The sequence below is a fragment of the Oncorhynchus keta genome, chromosome 26, assembly GCF_023373465.1.
Source record: "Oncorhynchus keta strain PuntledgeMale-10-30-2019 chromosome 26, Oket_V2, whole genome shotgun sequence".
In the NCBI taxonomy this organism is placed as follows: Eukaryota; Metazoa; Chordata; class Actinopteri; order Salmoniformes; family Salmonidae; genus Oncorhynchus; species Oncorhynchus keta.
The window spans coordinates 43,217,384-43,235,934 of NC_068446.1; the positions used below are offsets into that span (position 1 = coordinate 43,217,384).

Sequence of the window (18,551 nt, forward strand, 5' to 3'; positions counted from 1 at the left end):
ATGCAGAAGACACATTTCACTTGAATGACTAGGTATCCCCCTTTTCCTTGAAAGTCCTATGGGGCCTTTGGCTGTCCCCATAGGAGAACCTTATTTGGTTCCATGTAGAACCCTTTTTGGTTCCATGTAGAACCCTCTGTGGAACCTAAAACGGTTCTTCTACCTGGAACAAAAAATGGTTCTTCAAAGGGATCTCCTTCTGTCCAAAAATGATGCAGAACATTTTTGTTACTTCTAGGTTAGACTACTGCAATGCTCTACTTTCCGGCTACCCGGATAAAACACTAAATAAACTTCAGTTAGTGCTAAATACGGCTGCTAGAATCCTGACTAGAACCCCAAAATTTGATCATATTACTCCAGTGCTAGCCTCCCTACACTGGCTTCCTGTTAAGTCTTTACTGAAGACTCATCTCTTCAGTAGGTCATATGATTGAGTGTAGTCTGGCCCAGGAGTGTGAAGTTGAACGAAAAGGCTCTGGAGCAACGAACAGCCCTTGCTGTCTCTGCCTGGCCGGTTCCCTTCTCTCCACTGGGATTCTCTGTTACAGGGACAGTGTCCCTGGCCCCTCTGCCCCTCCTGTCTCAGCCTCCAGTATTTATGCTGCAGTAGTTTATGTGTCGGGGGGCTAGGGTCAGTCTGTTAAATCTGGAGTATTTCTCCTGTCTTATCCGCTGTCCTGTGTGATTTTAAGCATGCTCTCTCTAATTCTTTCTTTCTCTCTCTCGGAGGAGGACCTGAGCCCTAGAACCATGCCTCAGGACTACCTGGTATGATGACTCCTTTCTGTCCCCAGTCCACCTGGCCGTGCTGCTGCTCCAGTTTCAACTGTTCTGCCTGCGGCTATTGAACCCTGACCTGTTCACCGGACGTGCTACCTGTCCCAGACCTGCTGTTTTCAACTCTCTAGAGACAGCAGGAGCGGTAGAGATACTCTTAATGATCGGCTATGAAAAGCCAACTGACATTTACTCCTGAGGTGCTGACTTGTTGCACCCTCGACAACTACTGTGATTATTATTATTTGAAAATGCTGGTCATTTATGAACATTTGAACATCTTGGCCATGTTCTGTTATAATCTCCACCCGGCACAGCCAGAAGAGGACTGGCCACCCCTCATAGCCTGGTACCTCTCTAGGTTTCTTCCTCGGTTTCTAGGGAGTATTTCCTAACCACTGTGCTTCTACACCTGAATTGCTTGCTGTTTGGGGTTTTAGGCTGGGTTTCTGTACAGCACTTTGAGATATCAGCTGATGTAAGAAGGGCTATATAAATACATTTGATTTGATTTGATTTGAGCAAGAACTGGCAAATCTGGTGCAATCCATGAGGAGGAGATGCACTGCAGTACTTAATGCAGCTGGTGGCCACACCAGATACTGACTGTTGTTGGGGAAGAATCAGAATAGTTGGGTAACATAGATAAGATGTTTTATTTTCATTATATGCTTGTGAGTTACTTCTCTTTTAGAATGTATCTTGTTGTACTATAGTGGTGGCCATTTGCAGTTATCCTTTCTCTGTCCTGGGTTCAGTTACTTGGGCCACAGAAAGGGGAAGTCAAGCTTGTCATAACATATTAATACATTTGATTTGATTTGACCACTGAACAACCCTTTTAGGTTCTGGAGATCACCTTGTTTTCTAAGAGGTGCTATACCTTAAAAAATCAAATGATGCATCATTGAAGGAGGCACGACACTGTCTCCCGTTATGAATATATAGTATTTATTTCATGTCCAAAGTTAAAAACATTTAATTTTTTAACATTTACATTCAGAATAAAGGAAATAATAGATAGTAAAGGGGACTTCTGAAAGTGGTTGCATTTCCTTAGACAGGGCTGGAATAAACCCAAATCTGGGGCACTGTACAATAACATTTTAGAGAACCCCACCCCTCTTGACAACGAAGACAAAATGTTGCTGTTTTAAAGCGAATTTCCTGCAATTCTTCAAATTTTGCAATGACTTATGCCATGTTCTTATGTTATCTGATTGGCCAGTCGGTAATCTGTCCCTGTCAATAGACATGTTTACCATGTCTCAATAAAGATGTCTGACATCCTCCTTCTGATGGGTGTGAACTGACAGACACAGATTAAACAATGCCATTATAAAGGAGGCCGTCAAGCAGCACTCTACACTTTTACCTGAAGCCCACTTCACCTGGACACTAACTATGGGGTGGACAACTCTGTGGTTGTGTGTTCTCGCTCTGCCACTAACGAGCGCCATCCAGGTGAAAGCCAGGAAAGGTAAGACGATACACGATCATTTTGGAAATAGCAGTGATTTATTTTGATCTATGCAGACAAAGACAAACAGTCAAACATAGAAATAGATACTGTATAGAGATGGCGTTAGATTACGTTTCTATCTATTTTGAGTTAAGAACAGACACATTTTGTTATTATGAACAATTTTGGTTGGAGCAAATCTGAGTGCAGTTTGTCTAGGAGTGTCATATGTTTTAATATCTTGATTCACAATTATTTTGAAATACATGGTGCATTATTTACAGTTTACAGCAAAGTTATAAATTGTGTCTCTTTCTGATTCCATACATTTAAAGTGGGTAACGTTTTCTGTTTTCGTCTCCTCAGCACGCCAGTCCAACCATGTGAACAGCATCTGCAGCACCTGGGGCAGAGAGCACTTCAAGACCTTCGATGGAGACGTGTACCAGTTCCCAGGGACGTGTGAATACAACCTGGCCTCCGACTGCCACTCTGAGTCCTACCAGGAGTTCTCTGTGCACCTGAAGAGGAACGAGGCTACTGAGGCTGAGGGGAACCCTACGGTCAAACACGTAGTGGTCACTATCAACGACCTGGTCTTCCACCTGACCAAGACTCAGGTCGCGGTCAATGGAGAAATGTACGTTTTCCACAAATGTTTTATGTTTATGTGTCCTCTAATTCATCAGGGACGTCACACTGAGATCTATATCTATCTATCTATCTATCTATCTATCTATCTATCTATCTATCTATCTATCTATCTATCTATCTATCTATCTATCTATCTATCTATCTATCTATCTATCTATCTATCTATCTATCTATCTATCTATCTATCTAACATTTCCTCTCTGTAAAAAGTCATGGATGTATATTATGTTCTCTGTTCCCATCTGAGACAGTACTTTGACATATTTCCAGGGATTCCATTTTGAATTCAAAGGATTTAACTGTATTTTGTGTCTGTTTGTTGTTAATTGACACGTTGGTACATTTCTATGTCATCTCTATCATTAATTATGTTCTCCGTCTTTATTCCCAGTGTAACTCTGCCGTACTACAATGGAGGAGTCCAACTGGAGAGGAATGCAGTTTACACCAAACTCTACTCCAAGGTTGGCCTGGTTGTCATGTGGAACGGAGAGGATGCCGTCATGGTAAGCTTTCATAAGAATCAAAACGTTACTTAGAAGAATGCATACAGAAGTCTATTTATTTATTCGCTTTGTAAGAATCAATAAGTTCACTGAATGTGACTGCTGTCATTAAACAGTGAACGGTGTAAAATGAACCCGTGCACATGCACTGATACCACGTGTGTGACTGTGTGAGAGTGAAGTCTTGTATCTCATCTCAACATCTGTGCTGCTGCCCGTGGCAACGGCATTTCTCTGAGTCTACCGTAGAACATAGTTGACCCATCACTGTTTGCGTTAGGTGGAGCTGGACACGGAGTACACCAACCGTACCTGTGGTCTCTGTGGAGACTTCAATGGCCTTCCAGTCCACAATGAGTTTGTTCATAACGGTGAGCATTTATAACAATTATTAGCATCACGAGTCATGAGCAATATAACATGTATAGTCATTTATAACACACTTATAATCATTTATATTAATGTGTACAAGTATTTATAATAGCTTATTCCTGTAAGGGTTTATGGTGTTAATTATAATCAATATATTCCAAGTGGCTAATATTATAATTTATTACATGTATAGTCACTTATAACGACTTTGTAAGCTTTTATCTAAATATTTATAATGACTTATTTAGTTGTTATTATTACCATGCTATTTCTTAATATATTCTAAGTGACTGTTTTATATTCTTACATCAAGTAACATCATTATAATTTCACACAGGTTGTAAGTTCATTAATAATATATAATAATAATAATATAATAATATAATATATAATAATAATAATATATGCCATTTAGCAGACGCTAAATGACTTACAGTCATGTGTGCAAACATTCTACGTATGGGTGGTCCCGGGAATCGAACCCACTACCCTTGCGTTACAAGCGCCATGCTCTACCAACTGAGCTACAGAAGGACCATATATATATATATTTATACACATTTATATGCGTTTCTAATCTCTTATTGATGAAGGATGCCATCGTTTTATTTCCGTGCAGGTCGTAAAGTGAGCCCCATTGAGTTTGGAAACAGACAGAAGGTCCACAGGCCCAACGAGGACTGTGAAGACCCCTATGAAGAGGAAGAGGAAGATGAACCTGCAGACGTTCAGCCTAAAGAGGACACATGCAAGGAGTTTGTAAGTTCTACCTCCAGTCTGTTCAGCCTGACAAGTAGACTACAGTATTTCACTTCACTTCATTCTATTGATGTATTTGACTGCCATATGGAACCAATTAAGTTGAAATCTGGCATAATATTATTCGTATTGCAACTAACAACCTCCTCCTCCTTCTCTTCTCCCTCTTCCTCCTTAACCTCTTCCTCATCCTATCCTCCTCCTCCTCCTCCTCCTCTCCTACTCTTCTCTCCCTCCCTTCCACCTCTTCTCCCTCCACCCCCTCCACCTCCACCTTCCCTTCTTCTCCTCTTCCACCTCTATCACATCATCCTCCTCTTCCTCCTCCTCCTTCCCCTCCTCCTTCCCCTCCTCCTCCACCTCTAACTCTACATCCTCCTCCTTTCCCTCCTCCTCCTCTCCCACTCCTCCTCCTCCTCTCCCTCCACCTCCACCTCTTCCTCCTCCTCCTCCTCCTCCTCCACCTCCTCTCCCTCGTCATTCACCTATACCTTCTCCTCATTCACCACTTCCTCCTCTTCCTCCTCCTTCCTCCTCAGCATGCCCAGTGTGACCAGCTCCTGCGCTCGCCGTTGTGGAGCTCCTGTGGTGCGGTCGTGAACCCTGAGCCCTACATCCAGGCCTGTGTTCAGGACCTGTGTGGCTGCAGCAACACTTCTGATAGCTTCTGTGTCTGCAGCACCCTGGCAGAGTACTCCAGACAGTGCTCCCACGCCGGGGGACAGCCACCCCACTGGAGAACAACAGCCTTCTGTGGTAATGGGACATCTCAATAACTGTCTGGGTGTTCAGGAACACATTTACTGGATGACAGTAGAGTTGTTGATCAAAAACTCACATGCAAAAAATAACTATTTTATGGTCCATAGTCAGCTTCAGACGATACAAATGTCTTTAAAATATATATATATACATATTTACATATACTAATAAGATCTACTATCATTAATTGTCTTTGTTTTCTTAGACAAGCAGTGTCCATTCAACATGGTCTATCTGGAGAGTGGCTCTCCCTGCATGGATACCTGTACCCACTCAGACACCAGCTCACTGTGTGAAGAACACCTGATGGACGGCTGCTTCTGCCCTCACGGTCAGCCTTTAACCAGAACACAACGCAATGTATCAGTATAACAGTGATGACAGAGATCTAGAACACACCTCAATGTATCAGTATAACAGTGATGATAGAGATCTAGAACACACCTCAATGTATCAGTATAACAGTGATGACAGAGATCTAGAACACACCTCAATGTATCAGTATAACAGTGATGACAGAGATCTAGAACACACCTCAATGTCTCAGTATAACAGTGATGATAGAGATCTAGAACACACCTCAATGTATCAGTATAACAGTGATGATAGAGACCTAGAACACACCTCAATGTATCAGTATAGCAGTGATGATAGAGACCTAGAACACACCTCAATGTATCAGTATAACAGTGATGATAGAGATCTAGAACACACCTCAATGTATCAGTATAACAGTGATGATAGAGATCTAGAACACACCTCAATGTATCAGTATAGCAGTGATGATAGAGATCTAGAACACACCTCAATGTATCAGTATAGCAGTGATGATATTTTATATTTAGTCATAATACACATTTAGTAATAATAATTATAATTTATAAAGTGTATTTATACAGATTTCTGTATTTTACAGTTCTTTCCATTATACCACAAATAGCATTATATCACTATGTCACCACTCTGTAGGGACTGTGTTAGTAACACGTCTGTTTTCACCACTCTGTAGGGACTGTGTTAGTAACATGTCTGTTTTCACCACTCTGTAGGGACTGTGTTAGTAACACGTCTGTTTTCACCACTCTGTAGGGACTGTGTTAGTAACACGTCTGTTTTCACCACTCTGTAGGGACTGTGTTAGTAACATGTCTGTTTTCACCACTCTGTAGGGACTGTGTTAGTAACACGTCTGTTTTCACCACTCTGTAGGGACTGTGTTAGTAACATGTCTGTTTTCACCACTCTGTAGGGACTGTGTTAGTAACACGTCTGTTTTCACCACTCTGTAGGGACTGTGTTAGTAACACGTCTGTTTTCACCACTCTGTAGGGACTGTGTTAGTAACACGTCTGTTTTCACCACTCTGTAGGGACTGTGTTAGTAACACGTCTGTTTTCACCACTCTGTAGGGACTGTGTCAGTAACACGTCTGTTTTCACCACTCTGTAGGGACTGTGTTAGTAACACGTCTGTTTTCTCCACTCTGTAGGGACTGTGTTAGTAACACGTTGTCTGTTTTCACCACTCTGTAGGGACTGTGTCAGTAACACGTCTGTTTTCACCACTCTGTAGGGACTGTGTCAGTAACACGTCTGTTTTCACCACTCTGTAGGGACTGTGTTAGTAACACGTCTGTTTTCACCACTCTGTAGGGACTGTGTTAGTAACACGTCTGTTTTCACCACTCTGTAGGGACTGTGTTAGTAACACGTCTGTTTTCACCACTCTGTAGGGACTGTGTCAGTAACACGTCTGTTTTCACCACTCTGTAGGGACTGTGTTAGTAACACGTCTGTTTTCACCACTCTGTAGGGACTGTGTCAGTAACACGTCTGTTTTCACCACTCTGTAGGGACTGTGTTAGTAACACGTCTGTTTTCTCCACTCTGTAGGGACTGTGTTAGTAACACGTCTGTTTTCACCACTCTGTAGGGACTGTGTTAGTAACACGTCTGTTTTCACCACTCTGTAGGGACTGTGTTAGTAACACGTCTGTTTTCACCACTCTGTAGGGACTGTGTCAGTAACACGTTGTCTGTTTTCACCACTCTGTAGGGACTGTGTTAGTAACACGTCTGTTTTCACCACTCTGTAGGGACTGTGTTAGTAACACGTCTGTTTTCTCCACTCTGTAGGGACTGTGTCAGTAACACGTTGTCTGTTTTCACCACTCTGTAGGGACTGTGTTAGTAACACGTCTGTTTTCACCACTCTGTAGGGACTGTGTTAGTAACACGTCTGTTTTCACCACTCTGTAGGGACTGTGTCAGTAACACGTTGTCTGTTTTCACCACTCTGTAGGGACTGTGTTAGTAACATGTCTGTTTTCACCACTCTGTAGGGACTGTGTTAGTAACACGTTGTCTGTTTTCACCACTCTGTAGGGACTGTGTTAGTAACACGTCTGTTTTCACCACTCTGTAGGGACTGTGTTAGTAACACGTCTGTTTTCACCACTCTGTAGGGACTGTGTCAGTAACACGTCTGTTTTCACCACTCTGTAGGGACTGTGTTAGTAACATGTCTGTTTTCACCACTCTGTAGGGACTGTGTTAGTAACACGTCTGTTTTCACCACTCTGTAGGGACTGTGTTAGTAACATGTCTGTTTTCACCACTCTGTAGGGACTGTGTTAGTAACACGTCTGTTTTCACCACTCTGTAGGGACTGTGTTTGATGACATCTCAAAGAGGGGGTGTGTCACTCAGGACCAGTGTCAGTGCAAGCACGACAAGGTTTACAACTCTGGAGAAGTTTTCAGACAAGACCGTGAGGAATGGTGAGTCAAAGGTTTAGACTTAAAGTGCTCAATGTAAAGTACTGTACTGTTAAAATAACAAGTTACATTAAGACAGACGTCGTAACTGAGGGTTCGGGTACCTGGTTTATCCTGTAAATGACTTCATCATGTGTTCTGTGTTCTGTGTGTGTCTGTGATTCAGTGTCTGTCATCATGGTCAGTGGTCCTGTAAATGACTTCATCATGTGTTCTGTGTTCTGTGTCTGTCTGTGATTCAGTGTCTGTCATCATGGTCAGTGGTCCTGTAAATGACTTCATCATGTGTTCTGTGTCTGTGTGTCTGTGTCTGTGATTCAGTGTCTGTCATCATGGTCAGTGGTCCTGTAAATGACTTCATCATGTGTTCTGTGTCTGTGTGTCTGTGTCTGTGATTCAGTGTCTGTCATCATGGTCAGTGGTCCTGTAAATGACTTCATCATGTGTTCTGTGTCTGTGTGTCTGTCTGTGATTCAGTGTCTGTGTGTCTGTGTCTGTGATTCAGTGTCTGTCATCATGGTCAGTGGTCCTGTAAATGACTTCATCATGTGTTCTGTGTCTGTGTGTCTGTCTGTGATTCAGTGTCTGTGTGTCTGTGTCTGTGATTCAGTGTCTGTCATCATGGTCAGTGGTCCTGTAAATGACTTCATCATGTGTTCTGTGTCTGTGTGTCTGTGTCTGCGATTCAGTGTCTGTCATCATGGTCAGTGGTCCTGTAAATGACCTCATCATGTATTCAGTGTCTGTGTGTCTGTGTCTGTGATTCAGTGTCTGTCATCATGGTCAGTGGTCCTGTAAATTACCTCATCATGTATTCAGTGTCTGTGTGTCTGTGTCTGTGATTCAGTGTCTGTCATCATGGTCAGTGGTCCTGTAAATGACTTCATCATGTGTTCTGTGTCTGTGTGTCTGTGTCTGTGATTCAGTGTCTGTCATCATGGTCAGTGGTCCTGTAAATTACCTCATCATGTATTCAGTGTCTGTGTGTCTGTGTCTGTGATTCAGTGTCTGTCATCATGGTCAGTGGTCCTGTAAATTACCTCATCATGTATTCAGTGTCTGTGTGTCTGTGTCTGTGATTCAGTGTCTGTCATCATGGTCAGTGGTCCTGTAAATTACCTCATCATGTATTCAGTGTCTGTGTGTCTGTGTCTGTGATTCAGTGTCTGTCATCATGGTCAGTGGTCCTGTAAATTACCTCATCATGTGTCTGTGTGTCTGTGTCTGTGATTCAGTGTCTGTCATCATGGTCAGTGGTCCTGTAAATTACCTCATCATGTATTCAGTGTCTGTGTGTCTGTGTCTGTGATTCAGTGTCTGTCATCATGGTCAGTGGTCCTGTAAATGACTTCATCATGTGTTCTGTGTCTGTGTGTCTGTGTCTGTGATTCAGTGTCTGTCATCATGGTCAGTGGTCCTGTAAATGACTTCATCATGTGTTCTGTGTCTGTGTGTCTGTGTCTGTGATTCAGTGTCTGTCATCATGGTCAGTGGTCCTGTAAATGACTTCATCATGTGTTCTGTGTCTGTGTGTCTGTCTGTGATTCAGTGTCTGTCATCATGGTCAGTGGTCCTGTAAAAGTCTACCCAGCCCTGCTACATGTGCCGTTGAGGAGGGTTCACATGTGACGACCTTCGATGGGAAAGCGTTCACCTTCCATGGGGACTGTTACTACCCCTTAGCCAAGGTGGAAAGCAAGGTAACTGACAATTACACTGTACTTTTCTGGAGAGACAATCTAGATGAGAAGTGGATGACATTTTATATGTCACAACGTTTTCTCATCATTTTTGTTTTGTTTTCCCTTCTCTGTTTCAGGATGAAGCCAGTCCAAAGTTCACTGTACTGGTCCAGCTGGTTCCCTGTATAAGACAGAAGTTTGACACTTGCCTCAAGAGTGTTGTGGTCTTGCTAAACAATGATAGAAACAACGTGAGTATTGCCTTCATTAAAAGACAGAGATTTGACACATACACTTGAACATATACACATGTTGTATATTATACACCATCTCTGTGTATTTACAGTCAGGTCCAAATTTACATTTACATTACATTTAAGTCATTTAGCAGACGCTCTTATCCAGAGCGACTTACAAATTGGTGCATACACCTTATGACAACCAGTGGAACAGCCACTTGCATCTAAATCTTGTTGGGGGGGGAGAAGGATTACCTACCCTTACTTACCCTATCCTAGGTATTCCTTGAAGAGGTGGGGTTTCAGGTGTCTCCGGAAGGTGGTGATTGACTCCGCTGTCCTGGCGTCGTGAGGGAGTTTGTTCCACCATTGGGGGGCCAGAGCAGCGAACAGTTTTGACTGGGCTGAGCGGGAACTGTACTTCCTCAGTGGTAGGGAGGCGAGCAGGCCAGAGGTGGATGAACGCAGTGCCCTTGTTTGGGTGTAGGGCCTGATCAGAGCCTGGAGGTACTGAGGTGCCGTTCCCCTCACAGCTCCGTAGGCGAGCACCATGGTCTTGTAGCGGATGCGAGCTTCAACTGGAAGCCAGTGGAGAGAGCGGAGGAGCGGGGTGACGTGAGAGAACTTGGGAAGGTTGAACACCAGACGGGCTGCGGCGTTCTGGATGAGTTGTAGGGGTTTAATGGCACAGGCAGGGAGCCCAGCCAACAGCGAGTTGCAGTAATCAAGACGGGAGATGACAAGTGCCTGGATTAGGACCTGCGCCGCTTCCTGTGTGAGGCAGGGTCGTACTCTGCGGATGTTGTAGAGCATGAACCTACAGGAACGGGACACCGCCTTGATGTTAGTTGAGAACGTCCAGGGTGTTGTCCAGGATCACGCCAAGGTTCTTAGCGCTCTGGGAGGAGGACACAATGGAGTTGTCAACCGTGATGGCGAGATCATGGAACGGGCAGTCCTTCCCCGGGAGGAAGAGGAGCTCCGTCTTGCTGAGGTTCAGCTTGAGGTGGTGATCCGTCATCCACACTGATATGTCTGCCAGACATGCAGAGATGCGATTCGCCACCTGGTCATCAGAAGGGGGAAAGGAGAAGATTAATTGTGTGTCGTCTGCATAGCAATGATAGGAGAGACCATGTGAGGTTATGACAGAGCCAAGTGACTTGGTGTATAGCGAGAATAAGAGAGGGCCTAGAACAGAGCCCTGGGGGACACCAGTGGTGAGAGCGCGTGGTGAGGAGACAGATTCTCGCCACGCCACCTGGTAGGAGCGACCTGTCAGGTAGGACGCAACTAATGCGTGGGCCGCGCCGGAGATGCCCAACTCGGAGAGGGTGGAGAGGAGGATCTGATGGTTCACAGTATCGAAGGCAGCCGATAGGTCTAGAAGGATGAGAGCAGAGGAGAGAGAGTTAGCTTTAGCAGTGCGGAGCGCCTCCGTGATACAGAGAAGAGCAGTCTCAGTTGAATGACTAGTCTTGAAACCTGACTGATTTGGATCAAGAAGGTCATTCTGAGAGAGATAGCGGTAGAGCTGGCCAAGGACGGCACGCTCAAGAGTTTTGGAGAGAAAAGAGAGAAGGGATACTGGTCTGTAGTTGTTGACATCGGAGGGATCGAGTGTAGGTTTTTTTCAGAAGGGGTGCAACTCTCGCTCTCTTGAAGACGGGAGGGACGTAGCCAGCGGTCAGGGATGAGTTGATGAGCGAGGTGAGGTAAGGGAGAAGGTCTCCGGAAATGGTCTGGAGAAGAGAGGAGGGGATAGGGTCAAGCGGGCAGGTTGTTGGGCGGCCGGCCGTCACAAGACGCGAGATTTCATCTGGAGAGAGAGGGGAGAAAGAGGTCAGAGCATAGGGTAGGGCAGTGTGAGCAGAACCAGCGGTGTCGTTTGACTTAGCAAACGAGGATCGGATGTCATCGACCTTCTTTTCAAAATGGTTGACGAAGTCATCTGCAGAGAGGGAGGAGGGAGGGGGAAGGATTCAGGAGGGAGGAGAAGGTGGCAAAGAGCTTCCTAGGGTTAGAGGCAGATGCTTGGAACTTAGAATGGTAGAAAGTGGCTTTAGCAGCAGAGACAGAGGAGGAAAATGTAGAGAGGAGGGAGTGAAAGGATGCCAGGTCCGCAGGGAGGCGAGTTTTCCTCCATTTCCGCTCGGCTGCCCGGAGCCCTGTTCTTAAAACAGGCATCCTTGATAAAGATGATCAAGAAAGACTATTAAATGAAGCTCTTTGGCCACAGACACACCAATGGTGGGTTTGGTGTCAAAAAGGAGGATCATATGCAAAACAGAGCCTGATTCCTGCTGTATAAAATGGTGGTGGATCTTTGATGTTATGGGGCTGTAGTGCTTCCACTGGTCTGTATGGGAGGAATGGTCTGAGATACTTCCCAATGTGTTCTTCAATCTCCTAAAACCTTGTAGAGAAAGGCTCAGTGTTGTTATCCTCGCAGGGTGAGGTATTGAAAAAGAATGAAAACAGAGGTGCTAATCATTTTGGATCTGACTATAAGTACTCACATGTAAGTGAAATGTATATAATGCACAGCTAGTCTTGTGTTGAATAGGATGAGTTGATCGTGGCTGTTGTTTTTCTTTTCCAGGCTTTGGTGATCACTGCCGATGGGAAGGTCAGCCACAATGCACAGATCACTCTGCCTTACAACACAGGTGGGACATGGAACAATTAACCATAAGGCCTGGGGGGGTGTGATATATGGCCAATATACCATGGCTAATGGCTGTTCTTGGGCACGACACAACTTCCCTTACCAATGGTACATTGGCCATATACTACAATCCCCAAGGTGCCTTACTGCTGTTATAAACTGGTTGCAAACATAATTGGAGCAGTAAAACTAAATGGTTTGTCACCCCGTCTGATATACCACATCTGTCAGCCAATCAGCATTGAGGGCTAGAACCACCCAGTTTATAATAAAGATTATGCACACTTTTCTAAGTTATGAAAGTGCAACCAGTAACATGTAATGAAACATAGAATGAAACATTCACCTGTATAGATATCAACTGCCTAATTATATTTATTATTACACGGTACTGCCAAAGCTAATGACACAGTAATAAGTACAGTAATGTTTAGTGTGATTAAATAGATTTTTAAAATAAAACATGAATCATATTTAATTGAATGATTATTACCCCCAACCCCCCCCTTTCAGTTCCCAGCTGACATTAGTGTACGGTGTCTATATTAGGACAACCTCTGTCTCAGCAGGAGCTCTTTCAGTCTTGTTCCCAGCTGACATTAGTGTACGGTGTCTATATTAGGACAACCTCTGTCTCAGCAGGAGCTCTTTCAGTCTTGTTCCCAGCTGACATTAGTGTACGGTGTCTATATTAGGACAACCTCTGTCTCAGCAGGAGCTCTTTCAGTCCTGTTCCCAGCTGACATTAGTGTACGGTGTCTATATTAGGACAACCTCTGTCTCAGCAGGAGCTCTTTCAGTCTTGTTCCCAGCTGACATTAGTGTACGGTGTCTATATTAGGACAACCTCTGTCCCAGCAGGAGCTCTTTCAGTCTTGTTCCCAGCTGACATTAGTGTACGGTGTCTATATTAGGACAACCTCTGTCCCAGCAGGAGCTCTTTCAGTCTTGTTCCCAGCTGACATTAGTCTATTTGGTTTTTCTTCCCACAGCTGACATCAGTGTGTTCAAGCCATCGTCCTTCCACATGATGCTCCAGACCAGCTTTGGGCTGCAGGTTCAGATCCAGCTGGTCCCTATCATGCAGGTCTATGTCACCCTGGACGAGAGCTACAAGACCAAGACACAAGGTAAGTTAACTCCCAAGCTGTAGGCATATAGCTCTGAAGGTGAGCAGATATCAGTTATATACAGAGTTTAAATTCTACTTTATGTAAATACAATAAACATTGGTAATCTTAATCACCAGGGCTCATTAAAATAGTAAAGACAGCAAGAAAGTACAAAAATGTTGTTGATTTCTGTTTGGTAATAGTTTATAGGGTGTTGATTACTGTTTGGTAATAGTTTATAGGGTGTTGATTACTGTTTGGTAATAGTTTATAGGGTGTTGATTACTGTTTGGTAATAGTTTATAGGGTGTTGATTACTGTTTGGTAATAGTTTATAGGGTGTTGATTACTGTTTGGTAATAGTTTATATGGTGGTGATTACTGTTTGGTAATAGTTTATAGGGTGTTGATTTCTGTTTGGTAATAGTTTATATGGTGTTGATTTCTGTTTGGTAATAGTTTATAGGGTGTTGATTACTGTTTGGTAATAGTTTATAGGGTGTTGATTGCTGTTTGGTAATAGTTTATAGGGTGTTGATTACTGTTTGGTAATAGTTTATAGGGTGTTGATTTCTGTTTGGTAATAGTTTATATGGTGTTGATTGCTGTTTGGTAATAGTTTATAGGGTGTTGATTTCTGTTTGGTAATAGTTTATATGGTGTTGATTTCTGTTTGGTAATAGTTTATAGGGTGTTGATTTCTGTTTGGTAATAGTTTATAGGGTGTTGATTACTGTTTGGTAATAGTTTATATGGTGTTGATTACTGTTTGGTAATAGTTTATAGGGTGTTGATTACTGTTTGGTAATAGTTTATAGGGTGGTGATTTCTGTTTGGTAATAGTTTATATGGTGGTGATTTCTGTTTCTATTTCTTCTAGGTCTGTGTGGGAACTTCAACAAGGTTCTGTCTGATGACATGAAGACCCCCCAGGGTATGGTGGAGGGAACAGCCTCTTCATTTGGGAACTCCTGGAAGGCTAATCCTACCTGCAGAGACAGAGAGGAGAGGCTGGACGACCCCTGCTCCCTCAGCGTGGAGAATGGTAAGCCCTCTTCACTAACTCTTTAATTGAAGGTTAACCCTTACATAACTCAATGAAAAGCAGAACATAAGTATTTCATAAAAGTTTATGTCAACAACCGCAGTATCATGTCGTTGGATTCAAATCGATGCAGGAAGCAGCAGTTTATACCTTATCAGACATATTTGAACTCTTACCATGTTCTGTTTACTCAGAGAACTATGCTAAACATTGGTGCTCCATGCTAAGAAGTTCTGACAGCCCTTTTGCCAAGTGCCATGCCATGGTGGACCCCGAGCTTTACTACAAGGTAATACATTTTCTATAACTGTAACTGTTACATTTCATTGAGTTACATCTGGTTTGGAATGCTCACAAATATACATATTTTTCCTGAACTTTCTTACTGTTTGTAATGCTGTTTGTAATACTGTCTGTCATGCGAAAGCTCTGGCCGAAGAGATGTGTTATATATTTATTACGTATGGAACATTTACTTCAACTTGATATTTTCTGCAGCGATGCACGTACGCTAGCTGCAACTGTGAGAAGAGTGAAGACTGCCTGTGTGCCGTCTTCTCCTCTTATGTGCGAGACTGTGCTACCAAGGGAGTGGTCCTGTCAGGCTGGAGAGAGAACGTGTGTGGTAAGTGATTTACACTTCTCATATTTATGTCTTGTCATATATTGGTGAAAGGAGATGACAGTATAGGCCTCTCCTGACTACCAATGAAATGTTCACTGATATTCTCATTAGAATATATGCATTCTGCAAATGGTTCTAATGCCATCGGATTCCACTAAAAAGTATGGGAGACAAATTCCCCTACTCAGGGGGTTGTGGATGTGAAATTGCAGAGCGCGAAATTCAAAAGAAATTATTAGAAATATTTAACTTTGATACAATCACAAGGTAATACACCAAATTAAAGTTTAACTTCTTGTTAATCCAGCCACTGTGTCAGATTTCAAAACGGCTTTACGGTGAAAGCAAACCATGCTATTATCTGAGGACAGCACCCCATCAAACAAACACATGACAGTCATATTTCAACCCGCCAGGCGCGACACAAAACTCAGAAATAACGATATAATTCATGCCTTACCTTTGAAGATCTTCTTCTGTTGGCACTCCAATATGTCCCGCGTTTGAGTCAGAAAAACACAGGTTCAACATTTCAAACAACTTTCCCAATACAACTTTAGGTACTTTATACTGTAAATAATTGATCAAATTTAAGACGGAATAAACCGTGATCAATAGTGGATAAAATGAAAGTGGAGCGAGCGCCAGGTCGCGCTCCCCAAACACAACTGTATACCAGACTTGACCCTCATTCTGAACAGCCATACTTCTTCATTACTCAAAAGAAAACATCAACCAATTTCTAAAGACTGTTGACATCTAGTGGAAGCCCTAGGAACTGCAACCAGATCCCTCAGAAATGTAGATTCCCATTGAATTCCAATTGAAAACATGGTCACCTCAACTACAACAAAAATTCCTGGATGGTGCTCGGGGTTTCGCCTGCCAAATAAGTTCTGTTATACTCACAGACGTAATTTTAACAGTTTTAGAAACTTTAGAGTGTTTTCTATCCAAAACCAATTATATGCATATCCTAGCTTCTGGGCCTGTGTAGCAAGCAGTTTACTTTGGGCACTCTTTTCATCCTGATGTGAAAATACCGCCCCCTATCCCAAACAGGTTAACAACACTAACTTACTTAATCCTCTTCCTTCCTGGAGTAAAATAGAGCCTTTAGTAAAGTTTTCCAACACTGCCAATCTTAACTTTATCCAACACTTTCCATATTTCCCTACAACCAGACAAATACATTGGTAACTGCCCAGCGTCTCAGACCTACTCTGACCAGCTCCAGAGATGTCAGCTGACCTGTAGCTCCCTGGCCAGCAAAAGCCAGGGTTGTACCAATGACTTCCTCCCCGTGGATGGTTGTTCTTGCCCGGATGGACTCTACATGGATGACAGGGGCACCTGTGTACCCATGGACAAATGCCCCTGCTTCCACAACGGTGTCCACATCAAGCCTGGAAAGTCCATCAACATTCAGGAGGAACACTGGTGAGAGACTGTTTCCATCTAATAAAGTGTCTAGCTACCTATTTAAGTGACTACTTACCTACCTACCTACCTACCTACCTACCTACCTACCTACCCATCTACTTATTTACCTAATTTACCTACCTACCAAAGCAGCAAATTTGTCATATTACCTGCTAGTATAAAAAGTACAGTGTCCTGCAATGTTACTCCAATATTAAAATATCTCTTGACATCATGTGTGTTCTTCTAGTGTCTGCAACAATGGGAAGCTTCACTGCCGTTCCTGGAAGATGCGTTCAGAGAGTAGTAAGTAGCCTTTCTGTGTCCCCCGTTCAGAGAGTAGTAAGTAGCCTTTCTGTACCCCCCGTTCAGAGAGTAGTAAGTAGCCTTTCTGTGTCCCCCGTTCAGAGAGTAGTAAGTAGCCTTTCTGTGTCCCCCATTCAGAGAGTAGTAAGTAGCCTTTCTGTGCCCCCCGTTCAGAGAGTAGTAAGTAGCCTTTCTGTGTCCCCGATTCAGAGAGTAGTAAGTAGCCTTTCTGTGCCCCCCGTTCAGAGAGTAGTAAGTAGCCTTTCTGTGTCCCCTCTTCAGAGAGTAGTAAGTAGCCTTTCTGTGTCCCCCGTTCAGAGAGTAGTAAGTAGCCTTTCTGTGTCCCCCGTTCAGAGAGTAGTAAGTAGCCTTTCTGTGTCCCCCGTTCAGAGAGTAGTAAGTAGCCTTTCTGTGTCCCCCGTTCAGAGAGTAGTAAGTAGCCTTTCTGTGTCCCCCGTTCAGAGAGTAGTAAGTAGCCTTTCTGTGTCCCCCGTTCAGAGAGTAGTAAGTAGCCTTTCTGTGTCCCCCGTTCAGAGAGTAGTAAGTAGCCTTTCTGTGTCCCCCGTTCAGAGAGTAGTAAGTAGCCTTTCTGTGTCCCCCGTTCAGAGAGTAGTAAGTAGCCTTTCTGTGTCCCCCGTTCAGAGAGTAGTAGCCTTTCTGTGTCCCCCGTTCAGAGAGTAGTAAGTAGCCTTTCTGTGTCCCCGTTCAGAGAGTAGTAAGTAGCCTTTCTGTGTCCCCCGTTCAGAGAGTAGTAAGTAGCCTTTCTGTGTCCCCTGTTCAGAGAGTAGTAAGTAGCCTTTCTGTGTCCCCCTGTTCAGAGAGTAGTAAGTAGCCTTTCTGTGTCCCCGTTCAGAGAGTAGTAAGTAGCCTTTCTGTGTCCCCTGTTCAGAGAGTAGTAAGTAGCCTTTCCCCCGTGTAGTAAGTCCCCCCCCGTTCAGAGAGTAGTAAGTAGCCTTTCTGTGTCCCCCGTTCAGAGAGTAGTAAGTAGCCTTTCTGTGTCCCCCGTTCAGAGAGTAGTAAGTAGCCTTTCTGTGTCCCCCGTTCAGAGAGTAGTAAGTAGCCTTTCTGTGTCCCCCGTTCAGAGAGTAGTAAGTAGCCTTTCTGTGTCCCCCGTTCAGAGAGTAGTAAGTAGCCTTTCTGTGTCCCCCATTCAGAGAGTAGTAAGTAGCCTTTCTGTGCCCCCCGTGTCCCTGTGTCCCCCGTTCAGAGAGTAGTAAGTAGCCTTTCTGTGTCCCCCATTCAGAGAGTAGTAAGTAGCCTTTCTGTGCCCCCCGTTCAGAGAGTAGTAAGAAGCCTTTCTGTGTCCCCCATTCAGAGAGTAGTAAGTAGCCTTTCTGTGCCCCCCGTTCAGAGAGTAGTAAGTAGCCTTTCTGTGTCCCCC

General features: G+C 43.8%; 1 protein-coding gene across 1 annotated transcript in view; it reads left to right on the plus strand.

Annotated features, from left to right (window-relative positions):
• The first annotated feature begins 2,153 nt into the window (after window positions 1-2,153).
• LOC118374319 (mucin-2-like) overlaps window positions 2,154-18,551 on the plus strand; it is a 40,037-nt gene continuing 23,639 nt past the window's right edge. The window contains exons 1-17 of the mRNA XM_052481125.1: window positions 2,154-2,260; window positions 2,609-2,882; window positions 3,288-3,402; window positions 3,683-3,773; window positions 4,394-4,533; window positions 5,073-5,289; window positions 5,501-5,626; window positions 7,960-8,074; window positions 9,621-9,771; window positions 9,891-10,004; window positions 12,595-12,661; window positions 13,653-13,790; window positions 14,653-14,817; window positions 15,012-15,106; window positions 15,316-15,442; window positions 16,627-16,882; window positions 17,115-17,170. Coding sequence (XP_052337085.1) covers window positions 2,185-2,260; window positions 2,609-2,882; window positions 3,288-3,402; window positions 3,683-3,773; window positions 4,394-4,533; window positions 5,073-5,289; window positions 5,501-5,626; window positions 7,960-8,074; window positions 9,621-9,771; window positions 9,891-10,004; window positions 12,595-12,661; window positions 13,653-13,790; window positions 14,653-14,817; window positions 15,012-15,106; window positions 15,316-15,442; window positions 16,627-16,882; window positions 17,115-17,170 — 2,323 coding nt within the window. The 5' untranslated portion in view covers window positions 2,154-2,184. The remainder of the gene's footprint in view (window positions 2,261-2,608; window positions 2,883-3,287; window positions 3,403-3,682; window positions 3,774-4,393; window positions 4,534-5,072; window positions 5,290-5,500; window positions 5,627-7,959; window positions 8,075-9,620; window positions 9,772-9,890; window positions 10,005-12,594; window positions 12,662-13,652; window positions 13,791-14,652; window positions 14,818-15,011; window positions 15,107-15,315; window positions 15,443-16,626; window positions 16,883-17,114; window positions 17,171-18,551) is intronic.